Genomic DNA, 21,834 nt, shown 5'->3' on the forward strand with positions numbered 1-21,834 from the left:
GAATGATGTCCTAATTGTCATCTGAAAATTGCGCTTGCTGAAGCCTTTGATGGTCAGGAACCAGGCCACCAGTGTCAGCCTGGCTGGGTCCAGATGTTCCACTGCCCGCCCTGCTGTGTCAGGAAGCCCTTGCTGGTGATCGGAAGGTGGACGGAACCTTTGGAGCGCAACTGCGGCAGATCTGAAAACCAGGCTCTCGAAGGCCAGTGAGGGACAATTAGGATGAGGCTTCAGCCCACCGAGGCCCGGAACTTGCAGAGGGTCCACTGGAGCAGAGGGGGAGGCAGGAACGCATAACACCTGTGGCCCTGCCAACAGATCTTGAAGTAGTCTCCCAGAGACCCCTGACTCTGTCCTGCCCATGAAGTAAACTGAGGGCACTTGGAATTCAGAGGAGATATGAACAAGTCCAGGTCTGTGTAAAAACATTGGTACAGGGGCAACGCTCGTATGTGTTGAACCCCAGCGGCTCAGCTGGTCCGCTTCTGCATTGCTGTCCCCCCAAGGCGGGTTGCTGAAATCCAACCCCCAACTATTAAGGCCCATTCTGAGGGGGGGTGCGGGAGGGAGAGAATGGGTGCCACCCTGCCTGTCCAGGTAAAACATTGTAGTAGAAATGTCCGTAATGACCAGAACAGACCTGTGCCATGAATGACATAGGCCACCAGAGAAGCCCCGTATCCCGCAAGAGAGGAGTCTGTCGTCACCACCAGGATAGACTCCATCCAGGAGAAGGGGGCTCCCACTGAGACACTGCTGTCCAACCGTGAATATGTGTCAGGCAGAGCGGGGGTATCGGGATCGTTTCCGACTGATCTCCCACCTTTCCCCCAATGTCCTGAGCCCAATTGGCGGCCAGGTGGCGCTGAGGCGGGCGTGCTGAACAGTGAGCATGCAGGAGGCCAACAGACCCAGAAGTTGCTGGAAGCACCATGCCGAGGTGGTACAGTTGGCCAGAAAGTGCCCTACCGCCTTGCAAAGGGAGAGGAGCCTCTCGGGCGTGGGGAACACCCACTAAACTGACGTGTTCCAACGCATCCCTATCAAATCCTGGGAGGGGCACAACTGCGACTTCACTTGGTTGAGGGAGAATCCCAGCTGATGAATATCTGAAAATCTCTGGCAGGAGTGTAGCACCCCTTTGGGTGAGCCTGCTCTCACCAGCCAGTCATCTACATAAGGGTATAGGTGATGTCCCTCCAAGCAGAGGAGACCCGCCACTGTGCAGAGGAAGTGGAGCGAACAAAACCAGCACAAAGTCCTCTGATGCTTCCTCCTGTTGTCGCTGGGCGACCCATCAGGCCTACGCATACCGCGGTTCCGCAACCCCTTGAAGCTGGTGAAAGGGGGCTGAATTCAGTCTTGCCCTGAGACTGAGGAAAGGCCTTCCGTTCTGGCTTTGTCAGGATGGCCAAGGATTTGGCGGTTTGAGTGGAAGTTTTCTTCTTTGTCAACTCATTATCGGTGTTGACAAATGAAAGAGGTCTAAGCCCTCTAAGGCAGATCCATGAACTGCACTTGCACGTCAGATGAAAATTTAGTGGCATACATCCACGCCGGCCTTCCCATCTCAACACTCGGGGAAAGCCCCCTGTTGGCTGTGTCGTTGTGGGAGACCGAAGACTCCATGGAGGTCCTGTGCAATGGCCCAGGCATCCGCCAGAACGGCCTTGAAGGAGGCCTGCCTCTCCAAAGATCAGTCGGCCAGAAACTCCCCGAGCTCCCGCCACAGCTTCTGGTTGGCCGCAGCCAAGAGGCCGTTGGCTTGCCGCAGATGCAATTCTGAGATGGCATAACACCGTTTGCCCAAAGCCTCAAGGACTTTGTCCTCCTTTGAAAGACAACTGGAGGTGGCTCCCGTGGTGGAAGACAAAGACAACAGTTTAGAATATACGGAGGCCGCAGCCACCACTGAAGAATGGGGCTGCGGGTTGGAGGAGAGGAGGATTGGCTCCCCGTCCGTCATCCTGAACTTGCTGTCCAACTACCTGTACATCAGGTCCAACGGCTGCTGAGGGGGAGGCATTGGTGGTACAGGAGTAGGCAGAGGGCTCTGAATGACTGGTAGGGCCTGTACCGGGGGAGGGACCGGCAATGGAACCGGTAGCACTGGAGGAACAGGTTGAGAGCCCAGAGGAGGTGGCCTGGGAAGCACTAAATGCGGGACCACCTCCTTCACTATATCCCTCAGGAGCCCCGTCATCTGAGGGGAACACATGAGGAAGAGGAAGTGCTCGATGAAGCGGTCCTTGCTAGTCGCCACATCCTTAGGGGGACGGCCCTCTGAGGCGCTGGGTCTCTGCTCCTGGTGAGAGCACCAAGGCACCTGCGGCGTGTAGCCATAAAGCTGCGATGGATAGATGTACCCCCGGGGTGACCAGATGCCTGTACCATACAGTCCTCTGCCACTTCCAGAGGAAAGGGGACTGGGATCTTCCATCAAAGCCAATTCAATGGACGAGAGCAAGGGTGGGCCCCAAGTTGAATTCAAAATGGCCGCCAGCTTGCCAGGCTCTGTCACCTGCCTCTCTGGCATTTTGAAGCCTTGCTCCATACCCTGGGAGGGAGGTTGCGAAGGTGTCATGATGCCTACCTCCAAGGTGCCAGACAAGACCCAGCTACCCCAGAGGCAGACATCATGTCTTCAAGGGAAGTCACAACAGCCTCAAGTAGGGGCTCTTTGGACTCAGACCTGGCGCCTTTGGCGCCAGGCTCATATCGGGCCACAGTTCTGGCGCCTTTGGCGCCAGGTTCATAAAAGGGGACTTTGTGTTAAAGGTGCTTAGTGTTAACTTACCTGATGCAGACCATGCTGCAACATCCAGGCCTTCTGAGGCCGGAATGGGACTACTTTATCTTTGGAACTACTTAACCACACGGGTGTGGTCAGGGGAGGAATACATACCTGAGAGGAAGGATACATACCTGGAACTACTTTGAAGGCTATTTATGCCACGCCCAAGCAGCAACTCACGCTTCGTGTTGTTCTGCATCTAGCAGCTGGACGCTCACCGTGTTTTCTCCTGCATTCTGTCTTCTGCCACTCCTGCCAGCATCCTGGAACACCTGCAAAGAGAGAAGAGAAGAGAAAAGGGTAAAGAAGAGTCCTTTCCTGCTAAATCCACATTCCGGAGACATCTCACCGACGGTCCTGAAAATGAAGACATCCATTTAAAAGCACATCGCATCGATCGCTGCAGCGCCGCATCTCACTCACCTGTACAAGGTGACATCACGTTCTACGGCGACATCTGGACTTGCAGACACATCACCGCGCCTAGGGAGAAAAAGACAAGAATAAAGGTGAGAGGGGAAAGACAACAAGGAAACCTTAATTTCCATTACAAAGCTTACCTGTTGGGTTATTCCAACTTCATTTCGGGTCGGTGCCGCATCCTGGCATTTCCGGACCCCGGCCCCTATGGGGAAAAAAAGACATCAGCGTTAGTGAGCGTATTGATACAAGGACACAGAGAACTCTCATCAAGCTCACCAGAGTCTCATTCTTCGGTTCCACAGCTCTTCTTGGAATAGTTTCCGCACCTGAAAAAGAGACAACGAACAATTATTATTGCGGAATCATACTCATTAACAGAATCCTTATGGTACTTTACCGGGAAAACAAAACTTGAACCCTCTACAATCAAAATCCCAGTGAAGTAACTGGATACAACGCGCCCCTGCATGAGAAGCAGGATGGAGAGCTCAACCTTTCAAACCCTAAGGTGAGACTTCACGTGGGGGTCGCAGGAGGGTTTCGTAGAGGGGTGAGAAGGGAGCGGGAGGCTTATACTTTCTCCCGCAGATTGTTAATACTCCCTTTTCACATACAGAAAGATATTCCTGCGAGCCAGACAAGCCAGATTCGAAGGTCCGGTCTAGTTCATCTTCCGGGTCCTGCGCGTCACCATAGAAGAAGCAACAACACTCCAAACCAGACCTGCGCCTCCGTGGGAGTCAGGTGAGCGTCACAGAAGGCCCTGAGAGGTCTCAGACATGGGAGGAAACATCTTGGGTCTTGCACCCAAAGCGCCAAACTCCGAGATCAATCTGATAGGTGCTGAGCCCTCGGCTGGCTGGCAGTCGTAACGCTGTGACTGGCGACCTCAGAGCGGGCTCCGGTAGTGTGGACCCCTCGGCACCTGCGCCGGTAGTTGTGCTGGATCGCGCTGAGGACTGACTCTTGGAGGTGGCACCCAACGATCCCTTTCCCCTTGGGCTCGAAGAAAAGGATGAACTAGTTCGCCCTTCCAAGGACAGCCCGGTAGGGCCCCTGAGCCCCTCTGCTTGGTAGCCGGTAGCCAGGACGGCCTCAGGTCTGCCCCCGGAGCGCCCGGAAGAGCCATTGGCCCCCCCTCGGTTTGGGAGCCAGTAGCCTTAGAGGCCCTGGGCCTGCCAGAACCTGAATCCGAGGAACCCTTGCCTGTGGGAACCCTCAGGAAGGAGTCGCAACGCTGAGGAGCCGTGCTGAAGAGAGGGCCTACCTTGTCTTGACGAGAGGTCCAGGAGACAAAGTCCTTAAGGTGCGTCGGGGGAGAAGTGTGGAAGATCTCCCTCCAACGCGATAACCGATTCTTCAATGCCCTGTGACCAAGAGTGATGCAGGCAGCAAACGCATCCCAGCGGTGATTGGGCCCAAGGCACTAGTTCAGGGGAGTCAGGGGCCAGGAACGAGTGGTCGCATGAGGCCTATCTCGTGAATCCTCCTGCACCCGACATGTGCCGGTGGAGGCAATGCACCGAAGGGAGGTTAAATAAGACGGAAGAAATAATGAAGCGGAGCGAGTGTAAAAGTTAAAGTCTCTGCGCTGGCTGCCAGATCCATCCCTGACCGTGCGGAAAAGGGAACTGAGACGTGGTGCCGGGCGGCGGGGCCTCAGCGGTGCGCTCCCACGCCATAGCCTGCACCTCCACACGCTGTACTAAATTTAAAGGGAAGCTCAATTTTTCGCTGCCAAAGGTTCCGGTACCGTCCCCATGTTGCGGGACACCCACAAGAATGGAGGAAAGGGGACAGGACTTATGAGTATGATCCGTTATTTCAATTTTGACACCTTCTAGACGTCATGTGTTAGCATTTGTAGTAACAATTGTTAAAGGTCAAACCTTTTGTTTTCGAGCAGTTCATCTCAAGGTCATTGGGTAAACATACATTTACTTAAAGCATTAAAGCTTTGTTGTAATCATACAGGTATTGTCTAAAATCACTAAGTTGTCAGCACAGGCAAGATAGTGAATGGGTCCAGACCCTAAAATGGGAGGTAAGCCTCTGGCTTTACTCAAAGCCAACCCAACATCTGGCAAGTAAAGATTAAAAAGAGCTGGCCCAACACGCATCCCTGATAGAGCTCACAAAACGTTTTGATGGATAATGACATCTTGCCTGAGGAGTCTAGTCCTCTACTTATTGGAGTATCAGTATGAAGCTGGACTATGTAATATAGTAACTATTCTGGCATGTTCCAAGATTTTAATCCGAACCATAATTTGGATCGATTAACCTTGTCGAAGGCAGAAGCCAAATTGACAAAAGCCTTAAAAGAGTGACATTTTCTTCTGTTTTGCTCCCAATTGCATGATTCACAGAATGATTCCATTTAAGTGAATCCATGATCCTTTGGGAAAAAATGGATTGAAATGTGTCTTGCACGATATTAGTATGAGCCCAATTATTCAATTTGTCCAAAAGCAGACCTGCAAAGACTTTTCTAGGATCATCAAGTAGGGCAATGGGATGATAGTTGGATGGATTGTCCGAATTGCCCTTCTTGAAAATGGGGACAATAAAAGAAAATGTCCAAGAGGATGGAAGGTGCATGGTTTTTAGAACGTTATTGAATTAAAAAAAAGTAGGGCATTAGACCATGGTTGGGGATTGGATTTCAAAGTTACATTAGCCAACCTATCCACTGCTGCTCCGAATGATTTTAAAATTACTGATGTCTCCCAAAATGCCTTCATAGTAAAACTGAATATTACTTCTAATATCAACACGCTGTACATTAACAGTTTCCCCTATCGGTTTGCCATATAATTCACTAAAATGCCTAATCCATTAATCCTCCATAATCTGATTAAATTACTCTCTTGACCCTTCCCCAAGGAAGAGGATCCTCTTTTTCAGTTCTAGCTACAAACCTGTCGAACACCATACCCAAACCTCTCCGACTGGAGGAGAACCACCCGACTTTCAGGAAACTGTTCAACACTTGGCTTTTTAAACTACTATGAAAGCAATTTAAAATATTAGCAACCGATTAAAAACTGTGCACTAGAGACTTTTGTGCTAAATTGCATACAACAAGCAACTCATAGCACTGCCATGTGTGGCAATACAACCTGAATTATGGAACTGTTCCTGCATGGTACTGGTCTGCACCTTTACTCTCAGTGAAATCTACCACCAAGAGCAAGGGAGTGACAATATCCTCACCCCTGCACTCGGCAACCCCTCACCATTCAACTAACTCCTCACTACCAAAGTCTTACATCCTTACACCTCCAACATGCCTACAGACGATCTGGCATGTGTAATGTACTTAACAGATTCAGACCCAATTCATGTTCTATCGACAACCATGCTGTCAATTTTTACGCTCCACAATCCGGGGATGCCCATATGGCTAACCAGCCTAGTTGGTACCAACCACAAACAACTTAAGAGATTTTCACAATGACACACAGGTAACTGGTACTTCAGACCTGGATCCATCAACACCAAAGGTTTCTGTCTCTGCCTTCCTGCTATCCGACTAACGCAACATGCCCTCCTTTCTTACAGAGCCATGCGCAACGAGGCCAACATTATTGGCAGAAGAGCACTATATAAGACTACTTGAAATTACAAATTTCCTGATCACATCTGTCAAATGTAACCTGGAATGGCTTTCTTTCACTGCATATGCGAGGGTCTAGTGGTCACTGGCCTGCCTTTTACATCTGAGTCACATGCATTGACCTGTGGTGTCCCTCAGGGCTACTCCCTGGTATCCAGCCACTTTTAATCAAATGTCCACTTTCCTAACAGATTGGCTTACGTGAAGTCCAAATCTACGCATTCACAGCTTCTGCTCAGACACAATGGGCAATATCCTATTTGTCACCTAATCAAGCCTTAGATCAGGTGTCACTGGTAGGTTACAACTGACTTCAGACCAAAGCATGCAAGATGGACACCATGGATTTTGGTGATAGAAGATCTGACCAGATGTTTGTATATTGGCCAGACCAAGTGGGTCTAGCCTTTCTCATATTGCAACATTTGGAAACATAGGTGACCTTATCTATTTCTCAGTTAACCTAGGTAGACGGGGTCTGTGCAGTGGCCAGGAATCGTTTTTCACTTTGGAGCAGAGGTCTTCAAACTGTGGGCATCCCAGTGGGGGGCGTGCGAGAGCCCAACATGAAATGTAAAAAATAAGTTTGTTTAGGATGGAGGCTATGGGCAGGGGCGGCTCGCATTGTGGGAGTAGACCATAAAACTGTATCAGGCAACAATGAAAAAGTGGCCTGCAGTTGCAAATGGCTATTCATTCCTTTAGGCACAGACTGTTTGAATAGTACCCAAAGTTTTTTTTGTTGTTACAATGTAATCAAATTGTTATATTTAAAGAACATTTATTCAGCAATAATGGTTAAAACTACTAGCTGCATAGTGAAGTAACTCATCAAACTGGCCCACACTGGCTCAAAAAAGTGGCCCATTTTGACTGGCCTAAACTACCATTTTGAGTTTTTGGTATGGGACTTGCCCTATAGGCCAGTCAGAGCCCGGTAGCTCAGCAATAATGGCGAGGGGGCGTCCACCCAGTGGCCCCCTCACCCATAATGGAGGAGCTGAGGAGCCAGCCCAGTGAAACACCAAGCACTCCCTTAGCTGCCTTTTCCAGCTAAGGGAGTGCTACTGGGCTGGCTGAACTGTCAAAGGGAAACTCTGTTTCCCTTTGACAGTTCAGTTCCCTAGCCGCACATGCTCACTGAGCCATGCAAGGCTGGGGGAGTTATGTTTCACCAAACTTGCATAGTTCATTGGAAATGCTGGCTGGGGCACTGCATGTCTGTATGTGCAAGCGGGAGCTACTGCAACTCCACATACGGACAGAGCAACCTGGAGTGGGGCAGTTTAGCACCCACGCGCAGTTCCCAGCAGAAGGTACGTTTACGTTCATTTATTTTTTATTTAAAATGTGTATGGATGCGTGTATGCTTGTGTTATGAGTGAAGGGGGTGTGCGAGTGAGTGAAGGGGGTGTGCGAGTGAGTGAAGGGGGTGTGCGAGTGAGTGAAGGGGGTGTGCGAGTGAGTGAAGGGGGTGTGCGAGTGAGTGAAGGGGGTGTGCGAGTGAGTGAAGGGGGTGTGCGAGTGAGTGAAGGGGGTGTGCGAGTGAAGATGTGTGTGCGAGTGAAGATGTGCGTGTGTGAGTGAAGATGTGCGTGTGTGAGTGAAGATGTGCGTGTGTGTGTGAGTGAAGGTGTGTGTGTGAGTGAAGGTGTGTGTGTGTGAGTGAAGGTGTGAGTGAAGGTGTGTGTGTGAGTGAAGGTGTGTGTGTGAGTGAAGGTGTGTGTGTGAGTGAAGGTGTGTGTGTGAGTGAAGGTGTGTGTGTGAGTGAAGGTGTGTGTGTGAGTGAAGGTGTGTGTGTGAGTGAAGGTGTGTGTGTGTGTGAGTGAGTGAAGGTGTGCCTAAGTGAAGGTGTGTGTGTATGTGTGTGTGTGTTTTTGGTTTGTTGAGCTGATTTTGGCTAGTGAGGGGTAGCGGGTTGAAGGAGGGTTGTACGACAAAGGCATTTTAAAAAGGCCTTTGTTGCACAATCCCCCTATTCACCTGCCAAAATCAGCTCTCCTTCAGAGGCGCTGTGGAGCCCAGGGGACAGGGATGGTATTCTATCATAGATGTCCACACAAAAATAGCATGCTTTCCCCCTTGTCCCCCTGGCGCCAATTGCAAACTGTTTGGCTTTTTACCCATTTTTTTTTTTAAAGTATTCTCTAAAATGCAACATTTAAAAAAATTCAAAAAGGAGGGAAAACCACCTGAACCACCTTTGATTGGTTTGTGCCCCCTCACTGCGCTCTGTCGCTATGGCATTTTTGTGGGAAATATTTATGCTCCTCCACTTAAAAAATTCACCAGCTCCAACTGGCCCTCGGACTGTGTTGGGAACAGGGTGGAGTGAGCCCAGGGACTGTGGTGGGAGCAGGATGGGCGGGGGCGCTGGGATCAGGGTGGGGAGAGCCCAGGGACTGGGTAGGAGTGGGATTGAGGGAGCCCAGCGATTGTGATGGGGGCTGGTGGTGGGGGAGCCCATGCACTATAATGGGAGTAGGGTGCGGTGACAGCGTACAATAGTTCATAGCCATTTGTACATACTGTCCATTTGGCATATTTGGGGGGGGACCGGCCTGCTCAAATTTTGCTGGGGGGTGGGGGGGGACCCAGGCCAAAAATGTTTAAAGACCATTGCTTTAGAGCCTTGCAGAAAATTGAACCTCTTCTTTTGTCTTTTTATGAAATATCTAAATGAATTGTATTTATCTACAGGAGAATTCTTTTGAGCCATGTGCCATGCACAGGTGACTTCAATTGCTACTTTGTTTCTCTTTTTTACTAATAGCAGATCTTATACATGATATAATGGCCAATTTAATAAAGTGAACTTACCAGGCAGTTTGTCTAGCCAGAGTGGAATGTGTTCACTGCTTCTCATCCCTTTCTTAACTCCGGTCCCTTCCGATTGGCAATCTTAGTAATTTAAAGTTGTTTATATAATAAAGAGTGATCTAACAACATAATTATGATAAGTGCTAACATTAGCTGGTGCACACTGAGAAACCAGAAGGTGTCTCGCCCACTAGTCCCCTGGGATCTGTCATCCAGGTGGCCAGGACACGGACATCGCTTTTGGATTCAGTTCCTGGGGGTGGACCTGTGCGGACGGATCACCTTGGTGAGGGGTCTTCGGGGAGTGGGACACCGAATGGTGAGACGCGGTATTCCCCTGCCCTGTAACACCTTCACCCCATCCTACCAGGTAGGATACTTAGGAAGTCAATTGCCTGCGCCCCCCCATCCCCTTCACAACACAAACACTATCACAGAGAGAGTGCTATGAGAGAAAAGGGACTAACACCCGAGCCGTATACCTGAGGTGTCCCAATACAAGGGGCGCAGGCAATTACTGACCATCACCCACATCTGACTTCCATTACACTTCCCCACACAGATAAAAGGGGTAGCACAAGAGTACACTCTAAGCGAGGCAAAGCACACGAGGAGACAGTTCCAAGATGGTAGTTTAACACGAAGAGAAAGACTGCGAAACCGAAGGGAATCACCAGTAGGAAATTCCCTTGACCTTTTCGACAAGAACCCGTTACTTTCATGAAGCCTCGAGAACAGAAAGCGTATGACCAGGAAACCAGGCTGAAGAATCCTGTATTGTGTGTCAGAGGTACCCGGAGCCCTCCCGCTTCGAAAATCAATGGAGGGAGATTTGCCAGCTGCTGTGGTACGGTCCTTGGCTCCAACAAAGTAGAGTCAGTGAAATCAACACAGGCGGTGAGTTGGGGAGACCGATACAAGACCGGTCTGTGTTGAAGCCAAGGTTGCAAGCGGCAACATTGTATGGTGAGCACTGGAACGGACATTGTATGAAACGCGTGCGATAACCAAAGCAAGTAAAGTTGAACTGTAGATGAGTGATTTAACTTTGAATCCAAGATATACGATATCTTTGGCAGAGTGGTCCGGCACTGCGTGCATGCTCAATCAAAGGTCTCTGTAAGGTGTCCAGCTGAGAGTTGAAAAAAGTGAGAGTGGCAAAGGATTGTGAATCTAAGTGGTCCTGCAATGGGTCAAGCAAAATCCTGTGCACAATCGAACGTCTTTGATGTTGATGCAGTAAAGAAAGTTGATGGCAAAGTAGATAAAGTTGGTCCGAACCTAGCAGAAGACGACGGATTGAAGATTTTGTGTTTGAACAGATCTGAGCCCGGCAGAGGGGGATCTGGAGTGAATAGTCAATCACCCGAGTAATTGGATATGTGGAAATCCAGAAAATTGTGTATATGTGAAAATACAAACTGTGTAAAAGTGGATCTGAGCCTGGCAGAGGGGGATCCAGAGTGAGCAGTAAATCACCCAAGAAGTGTGTGTGTGTAGGAGAATCCTGAACGGAAAGGAACTTTATTATTAGTTTGTTACATCAGGCCTTCTGAAAGAAGAGACTTTGAAACGCAAAGAGGCTTTGGCACAGAAGGCCATGATGTTGGAGCCTTGAACTGCACCGTTGTGCTAGAGAAGGTAGAGAAACGGCAAAGCTTGAGCGTGCCGCCTTATCCCCTGCTGAAAACGCAGAGAAGGGAAGCCAACGGCTTGACTATCCTGACATATCATTTCCTGAACACTTTTCTTTTGCATAACATTGTTTCCCACACAATTTGTATCTAGAATTAAGAATTGGCAATAGATGCATTAGTATATGCCCTTTTATTTTGACAAGAAACCACTAGGACTGTTATTATTTGATGGTGGTCGCTTGCTCCCATCTTTAGATTTAGGATTAGATAGGCGTTTTTCAAACCCAACTGAAGTTCAATAAACACCCTTGAACTGTAGTAACTTGTGTGTCTTACTGTTGATACCATGCCTTCCTTTCCACGCCCTCTTCGGTATTATAATCCACTCAGTACTAGTCAGTCTGTAGACTAAGAAAGGGGAGCTGAGCCTCTGGTATTGTAGCGGCCTTTCTCTGGAATTCCCTTTGTTTCTTTCAAGTTCTAGCAATGGCTAGCTTTCAATCAAGAGCAGCTGAAAAGAAGACTGTTTATTTAACTTTACCCAGCATTAATTTAGCTGCCAACATTATGTGCTTTATGTGGGTGTATTATTGTTTGCATTTATTCCGCACATCATGCTACTGAATACATGCCTCTAACATAGCATTTCAGATGCCATAAACCATACCTTTATTAACACATCATTATTAAAAAGGCAAGACAATATTTTGTGAAATAAAGCAATAGGCGTAGCTTTACCTTGTGGTGCATATTGGCTCATTTGGGATCCATAAGAGCCTCCAGAATTACTCTGTTGGAAACTACTAGCTCCAGAATGCATGGGTCCTCCAGGGGATATATGTGGTGATATCGAAGGTCCCGTTTGCTGAGGCCCATACTGGGGCATATGAGCAGACCTTTGTATGCTCGACATAAACCCTGCAAGATACCACAAAAGAACAATTATATAATTTGTAGGTACCAATATTTTTCATATTAATTATTTGCAAGATTAGTTTGTCATTCATACCATATTGTATACCTGTTTTCTGGAAAGTTGATACATGTTTAAAGCAGAAACTAATAACATTCTTTCAATACAGTTTGGCCGAATATATGCACAGGGGGAGGGCGGTTGGGAGGAGAGAAACAGATAGAGCGATCATCTTGCCAACATCACACCAGTTACTTGCCTACACAAGCCGCAGCCAACTGTAGAGCTCTGTAAAGAAACTCCACACAGCAGCACCATATCCCTTTAGGTAGGCACACTGCTCATATTGAATCTTCTCCATTCTAGATTGTAGCAATAGTATCTCCACCCACATCTCGGATGTTAGCTTGGTATCACATTTTCAAAACTTATGAATCTCAAACTGGACTAAAATTGCCCCGCTTGTGACTCAGAGCTGCTGTGTTTTCGTTATATTGTTCATGGAAATGTGAAAGGAGCAGTGATGGGCTTGGAGGCAAATCACAATGGAGTACAAAGTTTGCACGTTCCATCCGGAACACTTAGTCTCTAGCAGCCCCATAGCACATGTGAAAATAAATTCATTCTGCTTCTTGCACTGCCAGCAGAAATCCATCTCCAAAATCAAGGCAATAACATCTAGGAGTAGTCATCCAATGGCTATAACAAATCAGGGTGAATAAGTACATACCTTCCACTCCAGCCTGCCACAGCATTTTCAGGCAAGTTAATTTAAAACAGGGAAACCTGTTCTGAACTCCCTATAGTACAATGTGGACATCTTCCACAGGGTTCGAAAATGCGGGGAGCTATTTAGCTCCTGTTTCTAGCCTTGGAGATCCTGTTTAGCTTGAAACAAACAGCTACTAGGAGCTACCTTTGGCTCCCAAGGACTAGTGCCTTAGCAACATAGATATCCGACATTAACTTTCAGCAGTTGAGAAAGTATTTGTTGGGAAGGGGAAGATGAGGTGAGATTGTAAACACCCCACAAGGGAGAGTAGGTTACAGTGTTTTCAGGACTGGGGGAATACCATGATTCGCCTTCGGGAATCCTCCTCCAAATCCCCCTGCGATCCTCCACTCAGGCGATCCTCCCTCGCCTGTCCACCCCCATGGTTGGGATCCAAACGCAATGGCCCTTTCATGGCCACCTCAATGGAAGATCCCAAAGGAGTGGGTGGGATAATACCGTCAGGTTTCTCATATTATTAACGGAAACGGCCTCTGCCAGACTTGCCCATGGTGAGAGAAACTTTAGCTGCCCATTCCCTCACAATCCAGTGGTTCATGGATGGCATGGAATCGTAGTCCTTACTATTGTGGTCTTGTGCAAGATACCAGACAACAGTGATGAGGGTCTGCGTTTCTGCCAAAGTCCACATGACGTATATTCCGATTTGGGAAATGGCTCACATATAAAAACTAATTCCTAACAGTGCTCCCAGAAATCCCAGAAATCATCTTCTATGCACAGAAAAAAGAAACAAATATATATAGGAACATACAGCTCTGTTCATATACAAATACATTTTCAGTGGTAGGAGCACCATGACTCGGTTAGCAACAGCTTCATGAGGCCCTCTGGCACCTGAAAAATCTCCCCAGTGCAGAGATATATAGATATATACATATATATACATACATATATATATATATATATATTTATTTGGTGCATGTCATAAGATGATGCATCCTGGATGGAAGGCATCCACTAGAAGAACAAGTTACTCTTACCTGGTAATGTTCTTTCGATGGGATGGTCCGACGACGTATTCCATATCTATGACAGTAATCACCACAGCTGTGCTGCTTCTGAAAATCTTTCGGCGTCTGCGTCCTGCGTCAATGACGTCGATACGTTGTCCTCGAGGGCCTCCGTCGAGCCGACATCACCAGATGTTATAAGTAGGACGCACGACGCCCGTAGCCTCAGTTGTAGTTTTTTCCCCAGAACGTGTGGCACCAATCTTCTGCAAGTATGACCACAGAAAGCCTTGCGGAAAAGTAATCTGCAATCGCGTAAGAAATTCTGTAGCGGGGTAGGCAGGGAGGGAGCGATATGGAATAAGTCGTCAGACCATCTCATCGAAATAACATTACCAGGTAAGAGAGTAACTTGTTCTTCGAGGGGATTGGGTCCTCCGACGTATTCCATATCTATGACAGACTCCCAAAGCAGTACCAATGTCAGGAGGAGGGAAAAGAATTTAGAATATACAAATTTACAATGCCCAATCAAATTGCAGATTAAAGGACTGCCTTGCCAAAGGCCAGATCCTGCCCATGGATAGAATTTAGGGAGTAGTGTCCTACAAAAGTATGGACCGAAGCCCATGTGGCTGCATCACAGATGTTACGAATAGGAACACCCCTCTGCAGGGCGGTAGAGGCAGCCATACCCCTAGTAGAATGGGCCCGTAAGCCCACCGGAGGGTCCTTACCCGCCAGACGGTAACATTCAGAAATTGCTAAGATAATCCATCTAGACAAAGTCTGCTTAGTCACAGCTTGTCCCAAACGCCTTCCAGCTTAACCAATAAAGAGCTGATCGTCCACTCTGACCGGGGACATGTGTGAAATGTAGAAACTCAAAGCTCTCCTAGGATCCGGCCTATGGAGCCTCTCCTCTTCCTTACCAGGATGCAGAGGAGGATAAAATGCCGGAAGAATAACCTTCTGGCTTAAATGAAATTCCGACACCACGTTCGGAAGAAAAGAAGGACAAACTCTAAGGACAACCCTGTCCTTATAAAACACAGTGAAGGGTGGGTTAACTGAAAGTGCCTGTAACTCACTCAGCGAGCGGAATTGACCGCAACTAAAAATACAGTTTTCAGGGTCAACAGTCTTAAAGGACAAGAAAGCAAAGGCTCAAACGGAGCACCCATAAGGAATTTCAGAACAAGGTTCAAATCCCAACCGGCCACCTGGAAAGGTGACGGAGAGAACACATTAGTGAGCCCTTTCAGAAACTGAGAAATTAAAGGAATTTTAAAATAAGAACACTCCTCAGACGAGCGCTTAAATATGGACAGCGCCGCCAGGTAACCTTTAACGGTACCCACTTGCAAGCCCCTGTGGGCTAAAGAAAGCAAAAAAGACAGAACCACAGGAATGTCACATGAAAAAGGATCCACATTGTTAACCCTGCACCAGTCGCAGAACTTTCTCCAATGCAGACTTTGTTGCCGGCCGTCTGGCCGAAAGCAACACCTCCATCACGTCTTCAGGGAGGTCCCAATCCTTATACCTCAACCTTTCAGAAGCCAAGCGTGAAGTTTGAGGGATCTGACCTCTGGATGGAGAACCTGACCCCCCTCCCGTGAGAGCAGATTGTCTCGGTAGGGAAGACGACGTGGAGGGCAGATGGACAAGTCAAGAAGGTCCGGGTACCACGTCCTCCGGGCCCATGCCGGAGCAATGAGGTTCATCCGGGAACCAAACCTCTGTAGCCTCCGCAGCACTTGCGGGATGACGGGGACTGGAGAAAATGCGTACAGCAGTGGGAAGGACCAATCCACTATGAAAGGGTCTCGTAAGGCTCCTCTTGGAGGAAATTCCCGCGAGCAGAATCTTTCGCACTTCCGGTTGACACTGGAGGCGAAAAGATCCACTTGAGGGGTCCCCCAAAGGGCGAAGATCTCCAGGAGAATCTCCTGAGCCAACTCCCACTCGTGAGAGATCGCACTCTGCCTACTCAGAGCGTCCTCTGTCTCGTTTTCGTCTCCGGCCAGATAAACTGCCGAGATCGAAATTTCCTGCTGGATGGCTCAGGACCAGAGCTGCATCGCCTCCCTGCACAGAGGAAGTGACCCTGTCCCACCAACCCCCCTTTTTGTTGAGGTAGTGCATGGCCACTGTGTTGTCCATCAGAATCAGGACATTCTTTCCTCGCACAGTCGGCAGAAAAGCCTTCAGGGCAAGCCTGACGGCCTTCAGCTCCAACAGATTGATATGGAGTCTGGACTCCGATGGTGACCAACGACCGCTGACCGTCAGCTCGTTGGCATGAGCTCCCCATCCCGTGAGGGATGCGTCCGTCACGATCGTCACCTCAAGCCAGGGCAGCCAAAATGGAGCCCCCCCCCCCCTCATCAGATTGCCTTCGATGGCCCACCACAGAAGGTCCTGGGCGACCGAGGGCAGCACCTGAACGGGGCCCGACAACCTGCCAGAGGACTGTGACCACTGAAGCTTGAGGGCCCATTGCAGAGATCTCATCTGCAACCTTGTCTCTGGCACCAGAAGAATGCAGGATGCCATGAGGCCGAGCAACCAAGAACTCGAACGCCGGGAGCGTCTGGGCAAGCTGCAACTTGTGCACCATCTGCTGAACGTGAAGAGCCCTTACCCGGGGAGGGAAACACTGCCCCAGGGATGTGTCAAACACCGCTCTGATGTACTGGAGCCACTGTGTTGGCGTCAAGTGGGACTTCTTTAAGTTGAGGGAGAAGCCCAGATTGTGGAGGGAGTGGCAGGTAACCGACAGATGATCCAGGCCCTCGAGCACAGCGTATCGACGCAGGAAGATTTTCCGAAGCAGCACAGCTGTGGTGATTACTGTAATAGATAGGGAATATGTCAGAGAACCCAATCCCCTCGAAACTGTAATACTCCGCAGCTTCCACTAGATGTCGGCCTATGCGTAGCATGTGATCTAAGCAGATTACACAAGCATCAGAAATATATATATATATATATATATATATATTTGCTCATCCATCATTTGCCAAGTGGCCTGATTTGCAGGCCAATCCGCTCAATAACACCAGAAAGTAAATGTTTTCGATAGACAGGTGAAAATCTGCAAAAAGTGTCGAAGAGCTCCACACTACTATTCGTCTTCAGAGCAACATTAACACTTAAAAGCCAGAGCTAAAAACTGATTGCATTTATGCTGGCGCAGTCCAGCCGAAGCCCATAATCATGCAGTGTGCCCGTTTACCTCAGATTAATGGAAGGGTTAATGCAAAGCACTGAATCATCAAATTCAAATTCTTGCAATTCAGTCCCGCAGCTGCGGAAAAGGCGCTTCTATTCTGCAATGCTAATTATGTAAAGCTTCATTTTTTTTTTTAACACCAAGCTATTTAATTAACATGCAGAAAGTGTAGCTTTCAATATACAGTGTCACTGCTTAGCTGAAATATTTGGCTCACTTTGAGCCACAGGACCACGCTTTCCCCTTGGCACCCTGACAATTTATTTTCATGTTGGCATCTGCTATTATTCACAGACCGACTTCCTTGTTTCTTCACGCCAGGAAAACAAGGCATGCTGCCATTCGCACTGAGGATAGAGCCCGCACGACCTTAACCTATTTGTGGCCAACGGCAGACGCATTTCACATGCAGACGCAGACACACTTCCAGAGTGACAGCTCTACCAATTCACGGGAAAACAAAGTTCTATACCTTTACTCCGTCGCACCGTCTCATCAAAAGTAATGGGCTTGTGGTATATGAAGACCGTCAAGCCAGTGACCCTCCACAGAAAGAAGCTGAACATGACGACCTATATGCATTAGAACGACGCACCATTAGAAAAGCAATCCTGTGGCAGTTCACTGCTCCTTCTTTGGGAGCCCTCGTGTTTGTTTCCCTGTATGGCAGGCCTCCCCAATGAAATGCCGAACTATTTGCGTATTCGCCAATAAAGTGTCCTAAACAGATTAATTAGCTAACTTATCAGAAAACACCTAGAGGAAAGAGGAACTTGGCCACTACATACGCAAAGCCTTCCCTCGAGAAGTTATTGCATAGAACGGGTGGGCTTTGAATCAGATCCTGTGTACTCCCTTAGCAATGGAGAAAAATACACCATCAGTCATATAACCAAAGAATGCAGGACGCACAATCAAAAACGGTCAAAGGCAACATTATAGGGCGAAATAGGCGTGCACAACGAACCTTGTAGTGCGCATTCAGATTCACCCACATGCAGTCTTGCAATGACGTACAGCAGCACAAACTGCGTTTCGGTGAAAAGACAGACATATATTTATAGTGCCACAGAATGACAAGTGGTTTAGCTATATTAATCTATAGGTTGGGAGATGGTCCCTGGCGTTCACCAATAAAAGGAACTCAGTAGCCGCCAATCCAAAAACATTGGTCACTGCATGGGGTTTTCAGTACTTGTTTTTTGGAAAGGCATACACAACTGTGCTACTGGCGAGCAGTACTAAGAACTGCTGGCTACCTGCCACCCGATATCGCACCTTGTGGAAATGAAAGGCTGGAGACAAGACAAGTGCTGCAATAATATTTATTATTGCCGTATGGTTGATCAACAAAGAGTCAATAATTGAAAGGTGTAGTAAACCAATAATAAACTGAAAGTTCTGGCGGTTGCTTCACCGTGGGGTTTTCCTTCCCCAATTGCCTTTGGGATACGGCTGTTGTCTTCTAACTCGAGTTATCTGGATAGGCCCACTACTCGGGGTTGCCTGCGTGCTCCTTCTCGGCGTCCTGTGAATATAACAGACAGCGTTGTTTAGGAAAGGCGGGCTTTTGTATTCTCCACTGGTTTCAAACCCCCACCAATGAGCAGACGTCTTACCTAGCTTGTCTGTTATTGGTTGGGAAGGTTTGGTCCCGCCTCCCTTAAAACCAGGTTTCCCCGCCGTCAGTTTTGCCTGCCCCTGCAGCATGGGGACTGTTTCTAAGGCGCTTCCATCAGCGCAATCCATGCGGTGCCGGGACTCAGGGCCATATGGGTGGTCCCTGATGTCGGGGTTCTTACTCCTCCTCGGCCGCGGGCCGCGGCCGCAGTGGACTGCTTCCTGACAAGGTTCCCGCCACCTTCCCAGTCCGGGCTGTCGACTCCAGTAAGGTGGGTAGCTAACCCCGCCGTAGCGTTTTGCTGCAGCGGCTCCGTTCCTGTCAGGCTCGCCGTGCTCGTCCGATGTCTGCGAGTTGGCGGTCCTCCCCACGTCCGCCGCCGGCACCTCTGATGTGTGCGAGTTGGCGGCCCTTCCCAAGTCCGCTGTCGGCACCTCCTCACACACCTATACATCCTAAAATCACCCGTACATGTCCGTGAAATTAGTACAGACTTGGGCCTGTGTCTCCAACATTAACGCCTACATCTGTGGAAATTCGACAAGGCTTGCTACTTTGCCCATTGCTTTTCAACAATTACCTCACAATTCTTGCTGATCTCATGGCTGATTTCTCATTCTCCTTTCATATAAATGCTGATGGCACCGAAATTGCCCTCCCTTTTAATTCCACTATTCAAGACCCACAGCTCATCTCCTCAACCCTAAGCCACATTGGGGACTGGATGACAAAGGTCTGTGCTTGAATGCTTCCAAGACACATTATTTACCTGGGATCCTCATTACAAGAATCTCTTCTTGTCCCCGTTGGCCACCATGGGACCCCACACCTAGCAGGGTCTCCAAGCTAAAAACCTAGGTTTGTATTGGTGGTATCACCATACTTCACCCTCCTCAATACCACCCATAAAGTTGAAGAGATGAGAGCCATGGTTTTATCCATGCTAGACTAATCGAACAGTCCCTATTTATGTCTACTACCAGACCCAAATGATTTAAAACACGGCAGCAGATCGGTTGATCTTATGTTTGGGGGCAGAGAGACCATATTACTTAGGCCTTAAAAACCCTATTTTCAGCACCAGCTGCATCACTCGCCATGCTTATTGGGACTCTGGACCCTATATATCTGAGAAATAAAATCAGAAAAAACTACCCAAGCAGACGCCTAGGATCTACAAGTTCCACAACCCTCATCATTTGGCCATTCAGAAGAAGACTGCCACCAGAATGCTGAACAGTGCAGGGTTTAACTATGGAGGATTCTGCCTAAAGCCCCCCACCCAAGTGGTGAAGAACGTCGCAAACTTCAGAAGAGGCCCAAGTCCCACCTGCTCCAAATTTTTTCAAACCTTCCATCAAAAACCATAGCTGCCCAACGAACTCTGTCCAATTAGGTCCCCATCCATTTGAGGTTGTCCTGTAGTCCCTTTGCTTCACATTGCATTTCATGGTGCTTTTCTCCTTTGTACTGCACTTACTGTCTGCAGTGTTATGCTGTGTAATTAATGGGATGTTTGCCTTCCTGTCCCATCAAGCTCTAAACTAATGTGGATTAATTCAAGGATGTAAATGATCAGACCCCTTGTATAATCCTCTCCTCCTTCCTTTTCCCTCTACCTGCTGCTCCTCTTGGGCTGCTACAAAGTACCTGATTTGGTAGATCGCGATTCACAAAACAAATCAACTACAAATAAATATGTTCTGCTGGCAGGACGTGAAGGGGGCTATGGGTAGCCAGGGAACATTTGCGTCAGTTTAAAAAATTGCCTTCAAGCCAGGGCACCCCAAACTGACTTCCCAGACCAAATTTCCTTGAGGGCTAAAGTAAGTAAAAGTTACTGTAGTGACCACTGTATCCCAAGTCCATAGTCACCTCCATAATTACGAGTATCCGTCCCATTGGGATGGAATTGACACATTTGCACAGCTAAAAATGTTCCACGAATTTGAACGTGGAGCCCAAGCACACGCAGTCCCTGTGTATTCTGTCTCCGCCCACGAGTAACGCCTGACAATCCCTTTTTGACTGGCATTAGACAGGCTATTTAAATAACTCATTAGCTGGAGTTGGAGGGTGGGTGTATGGAAGAAGGAACAAGTTACTTACCTGTAACTATTGTTCTCCAGCATGGGTCTGGTATGGATTCACATGCTCATAAATATTCCCTGTCAGGCCGTGAATCCTCGGTAAAAGAAAAAACAGTTTCACTTTCACTTACAAACTTTCTTTCACCTTTAAACCAATCATTGAGCTCTGGGTCATACTGCCCCCAGCCAATGACTGCCCTCTCCCTAAGACCATCGTCTGGCAGCCATTTGCAGATTTGGTAAGTACGTAAAGTGGCAGTATGACCACGAAGAGCCGCAGAAGGGACGGCAGGAGGGTTCGCATGTGAATCCATGCCAGACACATGCTGGAGAACAAAAGTTACATGTAAGGAACGTGTTCCTTCTCCAGCATGGATTCACATGCTCATGAATAAAGAATACATAGCAGTACAACATTACACAACCACGGGAGGTGGCAAGGCTCAACAGAAGAAATTACTGTCACCTCCGGAGCAGGTTCACCTTCAAGCAAACAGGTTGTGTAGCACTGCTTGGCGACCGTGGACTGCTCCCTGGAATCCCTGTCGACACAGTAGAATCTTGTGAAGGTGTGCGTGGACCTCCAGATAGCAGCCCTGCAGATGTACGGTGGGACCAAAGAGAAACAGTACTGGAGACATGGTGTATCGGGAGATAGCCGCCAGATGCACATTGATAGAGGTGTGCGCCAGCCCCGCCTTGGCCAAGGACAACAAGTACGGAAGAATCTGTGGGGCCATGACCCTCAGAGGATTGATCTTCTGCAACCGGCACCATGTAGCGAAACGCTTCCACTTGGGCCTGTAGCACTAAAGAGTCAACAACACTAAAGCCCTGGCAAGGACCTCTCTGCAGTCCACCGGCAACTCGCCTCCTCAGAACACTAAGGCTACAGGAGCCAAGCCTTCAGGTTCAGTGATACTGGGTTGTGAT

General features: G+C 48.5%; 1 protein-coding gene across 4 annotated transcripts in view; it reads right to left on the reverse strand.

The window, feature by feature from the left end:
* Nucleotides 1–21,834, reverse strand: part of ARID1B (AT-rich interaction domain 1B) — a 1,170,625-nt gene that overhangs the window by 244,949 nt on the left and 903,842 nt on the right. For all 4 annotated transcript variants that reach the window (XM_069607734.1, XM_069607732.1, XM_069607733.1 and 1 more), the window contains one exon: nucleotides 12,032–12,211. In XM_069607734.1, the coding sequence (XP_069463835.1) occupies nucleotides 12,032–12,211 (180 nt within the window). The remainder of the gene's footprint in view (nucleotides 1–12,031; nucleotides 12,212–21,834) is intronic.

The sequence above is a fragment of the Ambystoma mexicanum genome, chromosome 4q (genome assembly GCF_040938575.1).
Source record: "Ambystoma mexicanum isolate Mex_15411 chromosome 4q, UKY_AmexF1_1, whole genome shotgun sequence".
Lineage (NCBI taxonomy): Eukaryota > Metazoa > Chordata > Amphibia > Caudata > Ambystomatidae > Ambystoma > Ambystoma mexicanum.